Source organism: Paramisgurnus dabryanus, chromosome 10 (assembly GCF_030506205.2).
Source record: "Paramisgurnus dabryanus chromosome 10, PD_genome_1.1, whole genome shotgun sequence".
In the NCBI taxonomy this organism is placed as follows: domain Eukaryota; kingdom Metazoa; phylum Chordata; class Actinopteri; order Cypriniformes; family Cobitidae; genus Paramisgurnus; species Paramisgurnus dabryanus.
The window spans coordinates 2,497,967-2,510,536 of NC_133346.1; the positions used below are offsets into that span (position 1 = coordinate 2,497,967).

At 40.2% G+C, this 12,570-nt stretch overlaps 1 protein-coding gene across 12 annotated transcripts in view; it reads right to left on the minus strand.

Annotated features, from left to right (window-relative positions):
• Positions 1-12,570, minus strand: part of LOC135745133 (3',5'-cyclic-AMP phosphodiesterase 4D) — a 218,438-nt gene that overhangs the window by 43,611 nt on the left and 162,257 nt on the right. Inside the window, exon 1 of one of the 12 annotated variants that reach the window (XM_065263542.1) lies at positions 5,269-5,524. The exons of 10 other annotated variants lie outside the window; for them this stretch is intronic. In XM_065263542.1, the coding sequence (XP_065119614.1) occupies positions 5,269-5,333 (65 nt within the window). In that variant the 5' untranslated portion in view covers positions 5,334-5,524. Of the gene's footprint in view, positions 1-5,268; positions 5,525-12,570 lie in introns of those variants that run through there. One more of the 12 variants, XM_065263549.2, reaches the window with a different exon arrangement.

The window sequence follows — 12,570 nt, forward strand, 5'->3', positions numbered from 1 at the left end:
ATCGGCTGAATAGATCCCAAAATGGTAAAAATAAAATTTATAACTGTAGGGGAGCTGAAAAAGTAGATTATTTTGGAAAAAAGTGTCCCTTTAAGGCTGCGACATGTTGCCAGAGGTCCCCGGAGGGACCCACTTTCCATATACCGAATAGCCCCTCTTTGGTCGACGTCGGTGGGTCGTGAAGCCCCGGAATTCTGACCTCGGCCGAGCTCAAAAACTTTAAACGTCCAAATCTTGGCTGGGGATTGTCCAACGCGCTTGAGTACAGGCTTTTCGGAAAGGTCTCCCCGGCGAGCCTGGGCTCGAGCTAATCCGATTGCAGGGAAGGAGCTACAGCCTCTGAAAGTTTTAGAACGCCTGGGTTGGGTCGCACCAACACAAGACGGGTTGCACTCGGCCCGAAGGAGAACCACCCAAATTCGTCTAGCCGTAGCTTCAGCCCCTCTTCTTCCTGATTTACATTTGGCCATTACTCAAGTCCTGTACAGTGGTTGATAAGCACAGCCCACTTACAGTAATATCTGCGAACCTCAATGCTTTCTCCTACTGACCTTGAGAGGCACAGTAATGAAAGAATGATCCAGAAATCAATGCCATCCTGTTCTGCAGTCACATTATTAAAGGTGCTCTAAGCGAATTGAAGCGTTTTAGACCATAAAACATTTTTTCTTACATACCGGAAACATCTCCTCACTATCTGCTTGCTGCCTGTCCGCTGATCAAACTGTAAAAAAACGCGATCTCTGTAGACAGCCCAGGCTTCACAAACGGCAATATCAACAAATGGCCAAACCTAGCAGCACAAAACTAAACAAAGTATTCCAGCCAATAAACGACAAGAAGGATTTGGGGGTGGGGGTTGGGCGCGTTCATGAAAGCACGGAAGGGAGGGGGAGGGGGAGGAGTTAGCTACGCTCTGTCTGTTTGAAAACAGTTCAAACATCAACAGGAAGTGACGTCGCACATTATTCGCTTAGAGCGCCTTTAAGCGTGCTGACTTGAAATGTGCTTAACAAGCTCCCTGTGTTACACTCACATGGTGCATTGTGACTATTTACATCACAGCTCGCTGAAGGTTGGCAAACATGTATCACCAAACATTTACTCAGTTAATGAACACAAAATAAGTGTGCCGGTCAGGGACTCTCAAATGCACCAGCATGGTGAACAACAGCAAGTAAACCCCAAGATATCTGTTGACGCACAATAAATTACACATAAGGGAGAATGGAAGTCATTCGTCATCAGGTTCCCAATTGTGCATTTACACAAGTAATTGTCTTAATTTATATAAGATTTTGTAATGCTTTTAAGGGCTGTTGAATGCCTTTGCATTCATTTAAATCTAAAGACATATTCTGGACTTCAGTGCATCGGCCAAACGGGAAATTGAGACGTTTTGTAAAATGCTACTGGCCTAATGCACTTCTGGATAAGTGTGAGACCCCACGGGTGTGTAAGGATACCCGAGTCTCAGCCGATACTGTCGGAGTAGTGTATTGTGATACGTCCTCCAGAGGAGAGCGGATATAGTAAATTAGTTCACCTTCTACTCGTATAACCAACCCACAAATGTTGCGAGAATACAATTAAAGCAGTCTGAAGGTTGTTTATCTTCAACTGTCACCATGGGAATGTGCACTTGAGATTCTTACTTATGTCAAAGCTCACTGCAATGGCAACACGTTTGGTGTACTGTAGGTTAACATGCTATTTTACAGGAATCATGTAAAGGTTTTTATAAAAATAAGGAAATGTGAAATGGAAATAGCGGATCAAGCATTTTGATGAGTTAGAAACAAATATGCATGAATTAAAATAAGATTTTATAACTATATAAAAGCATAAACAATAACTTCAATCATCAGACATAATGGGCCCTATCTTGCACCCAGCGCAATTGACTTTGTCAGTGACGCATGTATCATTCGTATTTTGCAACGGCGCACAGCGGGTTTTTCCCTCCACAGACGCACGTTGACAAACTAGGGAATGAACTTGCGCTCCCTGGGCGTTTCAACGCAAAAAAAGAGGCGTGTTCCGGCGCAAACCATCCCTGATGCTATTTTGCAGTTTCAAAAAACAATTGCGCCACTGACCAGAAAAAAAAAGTTTAAAGTCAGTGGCGCGTTGCGCGTTGTTCATTATACTATTTTAAGGGCGCATGCTTGACCATAATGTATAGCGTGCACAACGCGCACACACTTTGCTTATCTAATCTACACAGATGCAACAGTTATTTTTGCAAATCATAAATTGTTACACTAAAATATATTAATACACGAGATAAGGGGAATCATAGTGGTGAGCATTGTGGTGATAGTTTTTATTTATTGTGTGGCTGCGTTAAAAAATTCTCATGCAAATAACGATTAAAATATTTTCATACGTTTGTTGTGTGGCTGTATTACGTTTATTTTATGTAAATAATAATTTAAATGTTTTCATAAGAAACCTTAATGTCTACTTTGGGGTTGGACCTTGCGTTTCTTGGGTCCGATTTCAAAGCCCCCAAATCCTTTCAGCGGTGAGGGTGGACGCAGCGATGCCCTCTGCTGGCGTCAGGTCCTGAGGCAGATCCACCTCCCGTTACACGGCGTGCCCGATTTATGCTGGCAAGCTTGGGATTCCCCCGTACAAGGACGTCGGTCTCCTCGGCTGTGAACCGCTCCTGGCGTGCACCTGGTAAATCCGTCATAATAATAGCAACCCGCCATGGAACTTGCGCCCTTGCGTTTAAAGGGAATGTTGGGTAGCGTTCTGATTGGTTTATTTGACGTTACGCCTAAACCACACCTATGAATAATGAACCTACTTCAGACCAACCCCTTATTGATTTGCGCCCGGCGCAAGAGTTATTTCTCACGCCGGGAAAATAGCAACAGCGCCCAAGATCCGCCCACAAACTCACTTGCGCGTCGCGCTTCACACTAGCGTTTCAGATCGTTAAAATAGGGCCCATAGTATTTCCAAGTGCAACCAAACACTGAGAGTTAATGTAAGCCATGACTTCAGGAGCATCTGTGTCCTTACATTTATACAGTAATGTATTATATGTAAGGCAAAAAATTTATTTAATTAAAATCACATTATCAATAAAATGTGCATGCACCTAATATGTACCGTATATAAATAAAAATACTTTATAAAATCGCATTCATTTTATTATATACAGTATTAAAGCTCACATATCACACGCTGTCTGCATTTCTGATGTTAATCTGGAGTACCTATAGAGTAGTTTTACATCCTTTATATATCCGAAGAGTCTTTAGTTTAATCAGATTTATAAAAGAAAGATTAGCTTTACCGATTCTTTACGATAACGTACGAAAAATAAAGAAGGAGGAGTTACTACCGCGGGAGGAGCGAATACCAGTCATGCAATACTATACAACACTGTTTAATTTATGATTCACTACATGTTCATGTCATTTATATAATATACACAAGCCTATTTCCAACATAAGACAGAAGTCTTACTTACCGCATGCAACTTATGACCCGGTTGGGACTTTTCAATGAAATCCGGCGCATCAAACACACTCAAGCAAAACTCTGCTGCTAGCCCGGATAATAAACTATATCCATTGTTTTCATAAGGCTAACTTACTTCTCCTTACATCCAAAAACACACTTCTTCTTTCGTGCCATTGTTGAGTTTTGAAATTAAACAAAGCTGTCGCGTAATGTGATGTTTGTAAGTTCTAGCGTCTCCCGCTGATTGACATGTGAGCAGGGAAGTGCCATATAATGAAGTGATGCGTATAGAAACCCCTGAAACGTGAGCTGGACCCGTAATCGAACTTTCCGAAACTTGTAGGAACCCTGGCGAAGTGCATTCGGCACAGAAATACTCTGTAACACGTACCCTAACCCTAACCCTAACCCTAACTGCTTTTTAGACACTATACCTACGTATAACATTGAACCACCTATAAGGAGACATTAATACCAAGATCTTTAGCATAGACCAAAAACACAACACACTCCTGTAAAACTCCTTCATCCAACAGGCAAACCTGACACATCCAATCTGCCTCACCAAAGGCTTAACGTCATATGTGTCACACATCAAAAACAGCATCCTTTATCACTAGGGGGCATTGACAATTTTCCCTTAAAGGCAAGCAAGGTCAGATAAGTTAGTGGTGCCCTGGTAAGTATCTGTCCACCGGGGCCCTGCCTATGTAAAGAGGGAGACTCTGACGCAGAACAGGGGCCCAGGACTCCTAGTGGGGCCTCTCTAATTGGACTGTAAGAGGACTGACCGCAGGCACGTAGACGACAATGAGTTTATTTATAAAGGTACAAAAGATGCATGAGAAGATGCCCTTGGCCTATTTTGGCAGAGGTCGTCCCTGGATAGATCACGGCGTCCAGAGAGACAAAGGAGAACACGCACAAGAGGCGGGGATGTCGTTTGGTGATATGCACCGAGGTGATGCACTTGCGTATTTGTTAGCGTGCGCAGTGCGGCCCGCTGCGCGTTTCCAGGTCATAGCAGAACTCCCACAGGCGTATGGTGTGAGACGAGAAGTGGGGCATTCGAAGATATCAGCTGACGATATGCATGATGATTATTGCACTGTAATTGCTAAAATGTTTATTCAATGTGTACGCTGTTGTAAATAGCCCTGACATCTCTTGCGTTGTGTACGGTCTCTCGTGGCACATTTGAAATTTGACTCAAGTTTTCAGCTGACGGGATTATGGAGGAACAAGGGGTCCATGGTCAACGATGAGAAAAGATTCACTTCTTTTTTTGGGCAAAGATATTTCTGCACTGCATTAACGCTGTAGTTATGCCAATGCACAACAACACACCGCAGACTCACACACACACACACATACACACATCCAAAGAGGCTCACGTGTGGTTAACAGCATTCGATACACTATACGGATGACTTGATTTTAACCAATCACTCTCAAGGATGCAGAATAATCAATGACTATATCAGTATATGCCTATATTAGCATTCTTATAAGTTATTAATATCACCGACTGGATATAGAAATCATAACGTTTATCAATAAAAATGTGTCTTTTTGATCATATGATTTACAAAATGTTTCAATGTCCAAATAAAAAAATCAACACTTCTGATAAAAGAATAAAAATGTATCATAATACCAGCAAAATAAAGTTTGGCTAGTTTTCATAAATGTCTATGTCATAAAATCTCTGGTAAACATATAAAGTTCACACGTATTAAATTGCATCCAGCTCTGGTAACACATTTAGAGGAGCAAATGAAACTTTACCAGATCCCCTCCGTGTTCCTGAGAGAGCTGGTGGAACGCGACCGTGGTTTCATTATGATACTCATGTTGCAATGTTGTCCGTTTTCTGCTTCGTCTCTGTCACTTTTGCTTTCTCACGACTTCCTCAAAGTCCGTCTTGCTCCGCGATAGACATGCTTTCCTCCAGATAATCCACTGCTGTGCTTAAACTATGCTTATGAAGTGAATGAGTCTTTCACTTACACACACTCCCTGTCTCTCTCTCTTTCTCTCTCTCTCTCTCTGTAAGGTTACTGGAGTGTATATCATATTTCTAGTCTTCTCCACTGCTGTACTTCTCATTGGATTGTGTTGTAATAGCAGTGAGAGTGTTTGTGTGGGTTGTGTGTAGGGGGGTTAAACCCTCAGGGTCCTGTGTGAGTGTTTGTGTTGTATCTCAGTAAGGGAATGGGGGGGGGTTTGGTTCAGCTGGTGACAGCGTCAGCGCCCACTGCTGAAAGATATGGAGGGCAAATATACAACATCACGGGACAGGAGAAACAAGGCCCGTAGGGAAGAAAGACAATATTGTTAAAAGCTCAATTGTTACTTCTAGATGACATATATGCGGAAAAACAACCTGATGTCACAAGAGTTTGTACGTACACCACAAAAATTACTTTCTTACGTAGTATTTTTGTCTTGTTTAAAGTACAAATATAAAATAATTCTTACAAAATGCATTTTCTGAGCAAAATGACCTAAGAAGCCCAGTGTAGTTATTAAGCAAAAAATAATACATTTAATTGAATTTGTGTATAAAACAAGCAAAAAATATGCCAATGGCAAATTTTTTTCTTAAAGGTGCAGTGCGTAAATTATAGCAGCATCCACAGCTCACCCTTCGCTTTTGAAACTCAAGAAGCTACGGTAGCCACCACAGGACAAACATGTCATCGTCGGAGACAACTTAGTAAAAAAAAGGTTGTCTGCTAAGGGCTTCTGTAGAAACATGGTGGCACAAAATGGCGACGTCCATGTAAGGGGACCCTCAGTGTATGTAGATAAAAACGGCTCATTCTAAAGTAATAAAAACTTATAAACACCACTGATAATATTGTTATGTATATTTAATTCCTCCTAAAAATTACACACTACACCTTTAAACACTTCATTCAAGAAACATTGGCAGATTTTTTGCTTTTTTTAATCACAAATTCACCCAAATTTGATATTTTTCTAAAAACTAGACTTGATTTCTTAGGTCATTTTGTTCATCACGAAAATGCATCTTGAGTTAAGACTTTTTAATTATTTGTACTTACACTGCAAAAATGTTTTTCAAGAAAAAAAATCTTAGTATTTTGTCTTGTTTTCAGTAAAAATATCAAAAAATTCTTGATGAGCAAAACTACACAAGAAAATAAGTTTAGTTTTTAGACCAAAAAATATCAAATTTAGGCGATTTTGTGCATAAAACAAGCAAAAAAATCTGCCAATGGGGTAAGCAAAAACATCTTGAACATTTTTCGTAAACACTACATTCAAGAAATATTTGCTTACCCCATTGGCAGATTTTTTTGCTTGTTTTATGCATAAAATCACTTAAATTTGTCTAAAAACTAGACTTATTTTCTAGGGTCGTTTTGCACATCAAGAAAAAGCATCTTAATTTAAGAATTTTTAGATATTTTACTAAAAACAAGATAAAAATACTAAGAATTTTTTCCTTGCAAGTAATTTTTTGCAGTGTGGGGCGAAAGCAAATCGTACAAAATATGGTCGTACGAATTAGCCACCTCGTAAATACGTACGAATTGCCATGAGATTGCGTAGGAAAATTTTTGATTTTTGCTTAAGTTTCCTCTGTCCCTAACCCAAAATGCAATATGGGAAGAATCTACAAGGACTTCTCAGTCAATAATTTTCACCAAGTATCTGTAGGAAAAACCTATTACTGTTGTCTGAGCTATAAATGAAAAGCTTCAGAGCACTAAGATTTTCCTCTCGGAGTGCTGAAGACAAAAAGTGTGAGAAGATAAAGAGCAAACGCTTGTGAGAGAGTTGGAAAATAAACCTGTCGCTGGATAAAAGATAAAAATGGACAAGTGGTGTCGTGTGAATGAAGTTCATGAGAAGATTCAGTAGATAAGAAGGTGTTTGTGGTGAAAGCTCAAGTTTATTGTGTTACTCTCCGAGCTGTCATGTTTAATCTACATACTGTACAACTACATGTTTAGATCTTCTAAGAAAATGTGAGCAATGCGTGGTCATACAAAACTCACCACCAGGATGGCAAGGTGGTGTGGACGATTGCCAGACTATCATTGTGTGATCGCTGCTTGCAGAGATGCCTTGCTTCACAAATAACATTAAATACTGTTCATCTACATCGTATGTAATCTTAGTATTTTGCTTTACTGTACTATACTCTACAATCTTTAAACTCTGAACCGGAGATGCACTTCCAGTCATTTTAATAGATGGGAATACAATTGAATTTTCTTACATGCTTACAAGTGAAAGTGTATGTGTGTGAGTGAAATTGCCCAGCAGACCGTATCTGATCGAATAAAAAGACTTACTGATGCATGAAGCAGCGTGTAACATTGGAGGATTCAGTCCGTGACATCAACTTCCTCTTCTAAACTATTTAACCCCAACACACATACACCTCCTTAAAACTCAACATGTCAGTCAGATGTTAAGCAGATGGTGGATGGAGACATTATGTTTGTTTATATTTATAATAACAGATCCAAGCACTAGACTAAGAACCTTGATGCTATAGCTGCTATCACTTTTGATGACAGATGAGCATGTCCAGATATAAACTGCAGGTGCACTGAAAAAAAAATTCATTCAATTTACAATTTTTTTACGATAAGTGGTTGCAATCAATTTATTTAAGCTACATTTAAACAAAAGGTTTTTTTCTAAAAAAAAAATTTGGGTCACAAGCTCAATGCACAAACCGATAGCATTCAAGTCTTGAAGGATTATTGGTTGAAAGTACTAAACAAACACCCTTCACTAAACGAGTCAAATGAGTCAGAACAAGAGCTTTAAAGATTTGAATAAACTGATACTGTCATTCATATTCCAGTGTTAAAACAATGTAGGGTAAATTTAGGCATTGATGAATGTTGGCCCAAATTAACCTAAATGTGTGGACTATTAAGGTTATGACTTGTTTTTTTAGGATATATAAGAATATTTATATCACAACTAGGGGTGTGACAAATCACAAAACTCACATTGCGGTTTTTGAGGCACGGATTGGATAATTTTCCAGATCAACAAAACGGGGTGGGAAAAATTACAAACATTTATAAACAAAAGAACAAAGCTGCACATTAAGTAAGGTCTAAAATTAGCATTAGGCACAGAAATCAAATCAAATGAATAATAATAACGCTGTATAAATAAAATCTAATTATTATTTTTTTAGAGCTACAGAAGTGATTTTCTCTTTGTCTTGTGTTGTTTAAATAACGATAAAGACACAGACTTAAGTATGTTAATTGAGGTTACTATCTCTTTAAGTTAACACAGACTAGTTTAATCATACACACACTTAAGTCACAAATGTTTTTATTAGAAAAAGAACACTGTGGTATTTCAAGATCATTTTGTTTGCGTGTCCTGTCAAGAACAGAAAGATTTTATGTTCGCTTGCTTTTTGAAACGCGTCTCTCCGTGTATGCACTTTTGAGTGCACTCTAAGCGAATTGACACGTTTTAGACCATAACATTTTTTTGTTACATACCGGAAACATCTCCTCACTATGTGCTTGCTGCCTGTCCGCTGATCAAACTGTAAAAAATGCGATCTCTGTAGACAGCCCAGGCTTCACAACCGGCAATATCAACATAGTGGCCAAACCTAGCACCACAAAACAAAAAGTATTCCAGCCAATAAACGACAAAAAGGATTTGGGGGTGGTGGTTGGGCGCGTTCATGAAAGCACGGAAGGGAGGGGGAGGGGGAGGAGTTAGCTACGCTCCGTCTGTTTGAAAACAATTCAAACGTCAACAAAAACTAACATCTCGCAGATTCGCTTAGAACGCCTTTAAACGCGCGCACGCACACACAGACGAATGCCGATTCCAAATGCCTCTTCGGGAAGCAAATGCAGCATAAACAGTCACTCCACATAAAGTGAAAAATACGTTGCCTAAACCACTTGAGTGTCTACATTTGAAAGCCTTTTAAACACGTGCAAATAATAAACTTTCCCTATTTAAGTTTGCGTATTAATCTGCGAATAGCATGCAAGCCAAACTGTGTGTCGAACTGCAACCTGGTACACCACTAATCACAACAGTTACATATTTGTCAGCATGGCACATTCAAGTACACAATGACAATAAATTACATTTAAACCAAAGACTAAAACTATTTAAAAATCTGCTGTCAAAATTAACACTGCTATGCATTGAACAAACCCTCAATGGTCAAGCAGTGTGTGAAACTGTTAATAACAGGCGTAAATGAAATTCTGTGGAAAACTGCTGCGCTTTCAGTGCAGTTCTGCGAGCACAGATACGGTGTGGGTGCGTACTTTGAATAGTAGCCAGCTGCACATAGACAGTGACACACATGCTTGCAGTCTCTTATCATCTATACTAGTGGATAACTTTAGCAATAAACTTCTATAGATGAGTATGGTGTGTTTCTACTAATACTAAAAGACCAGAGATGAATGACTCTGTAGTTTCAAGATCTCACACTGTGTGGGTGAGAGAGACAGATGTGGTATTCAGTGTTTTGGGGTGTATATATGTGTTGGTGCAGTTGCACGTATGCATAAAGATAGTAGCATGAGTCTTTTTTTATGGCAATGGAGCAGAGTGTCTAATCTAAAGTTGTCTAATCTGCTCTCTTGATGCTTATAGGAGGTCCGGGACCACCCCAGCACCCCAATTCGAACAATGGTTGCTGTAAATTTTTAGTCTGAGTGCACTTAAGTTGTCTAGTCTGGTCCCTCGATGCTTATAGGGCATCTGGGACCACCCCAGCCCCCCAGTTCACACACTGGTTGCAATACATTTTTAGTCTGAGCGAACTAAAGTTGTCTAATCTGGTCTCTCAATGCTTATAGGAGGTCTGGGACCACCCCAGCACCCCCCAATTCGAACACTGGTTGCAGTAAATTTTTAGTCTGAGCGCACTAAAGTTGTCTAATCTGGTCTCTCGATTCTTATAGGAGGTCTGGGACCACCCCAGCACCCCCCAATTCGAACACTGCTTGCAGTAATTTTTTAGTCTGAGCACACTAAAGTTGTCTAATCTGGTCTCTCGATGCTTATAGGGCATCTGGGACCACCCAGCCCCCCAATTCACACACTGGTTGCAATACATTTTTAGTCTGAGCGAACTAAAGTTGTCTAATCTGGTCTCTCGATTCTTATAGGAGGTCTGGGACCACCCCAGCACCCCAATTCGAGCAATGGTTGCTGTAAATTTTTAGTCTGAGTGCACTTAAGTTGTCTAGTCTGGTCCCTCGATGCTTATAGGGCATCTGGGACCACCCCAGCCCCCCAATTCACACACTGGTTGCAATACATTTTAAGTCTGAGCGTACAAAAGTTGTCTAATCTGGTCTCTCGATGCTTATAGGAGGTCTGGGATCACCCCATCACCCCCCAATTCGAACACTGGTTGCAGTAAATTTTTAGTCTGAGCGCACTAAAGTTGTCTAATCTGGTCTCTCGATTCTTATAGGAGGTCTGGGACCACCCCAGCACCCCAATTCGAACACTGGTTGCAGTAAATTTTTAGTCTGAGTGCACTTAAGTTGTCTAGTCTGGTCCCTCGATGCTTATAGGGCATCTGGGACCACCCCAGCACCCCAATTCACACACTGGTTGCAATACATTTTTAGTCTGAGCGCACTAAAGTTGTCTAATCTGGTCTCTCGATGCTTATAGGAGGTCTGGGATCACCCCATCACCCCCCAATTCGAACACTGGTTGCAGTAAATTTTTAGTCTGAGCGCACTAAAGTTGTCTAATCTGGTCTCTCGATTCTTATAGGAGGTCTGGGACCACCCCAGCACCCCAATTCGAACACTGGTTGCAGTAAATTTTTAGTCTGAGCGCACTAAAGTTGTCTAATCTGGTCTCTCAATTCTAATAGGAGGTCTGGGACCACCCCAGCACCCCAAGTCGAACAATGGTTGCTGTAAATTTTTAGTCTGAATGCACTAAAGTTGTCTAGTCTGGTCCCTCGATGCTTATAGGAGGTCTGGGACCACCCCAGCACCCCAAGTCGAACACTGTTTGCAGTAATTTTTTAGTCTGAGCGCACTAAAGTTGTCTAATCTGGTCTCTCGATTCTTATAGGAGGTCTGGGACCACCCCAGCACCCCCCAAGTCGAACACTGGTTGCAGTAATTTTTTAGTCTGAGCGCACTAAAGTTGTCTAATCTGGTCTCTCGATTCTTAAAGGAGGTCTGGGATCACCCCAGCACCCCAAGTCGAACACTGGTTGCAGAAATTTTTTAGTTTGAGTGAATCTACAGTATAGACAACCCTGAATGGGATTTTTGTTTTCCTAAACCTAACCTTGGTTTAATCTTTCCAAGAAAAGCACATCCGATCGACCAAAACGCATCTGAATATCAGGTGTAAATGTGCTCTCAGATTTAGGACATGAGGCCCTCTGGTGGTGAACACAGAAATGACTCTGTCCTTAGTCCTAGGACTACATTAAATTCACTGATATTAGACGTAGCATATATGACTCCAAATGAACAGTTTATTTGTATTGAAACTCTAAACAATAGATAAACGCAGAAATAAATGCATGTTGGTGAATGTGATGTGTATGTAAATGCAGTACATTTCTACTGTAGGTGTAATAGCTGATGTTTCTTGTAATGGAAACTCAAAATGCATCAGGCCAAATCTTCAATACACTGAACCAAAACCAGCTTCCTCTTTCACAACTATAATTTCACACAAGTCACCACATCCTTACATGGCCTGCAGTCTTTCAAATCTCAAGACACAGTGGTTAAACTAAACCTGCTATTCTGACAACAAATGCAAAGTATTTACACAAAAGCATGATGAAAAATGATTGAAATCTTTAATAAGAAAAACTGCAAAATGTATTTAGTTATTCATATTATTTAGCAGTTGACAATAGGTTGGAATGGATAAATGTTTTGACAAATAATGAACTCTTGTCCTATCTTTCCCTTTGTATGTGTATGCACATCCAATACACATTGAAACAAATGCTGAAACTGTTAAATACTTCCCAGCATTTTATGTAAATACCCAGACAGGATAATAAGAGAGAAATGGTAAAACAACTAACCTCCCACAATTGAC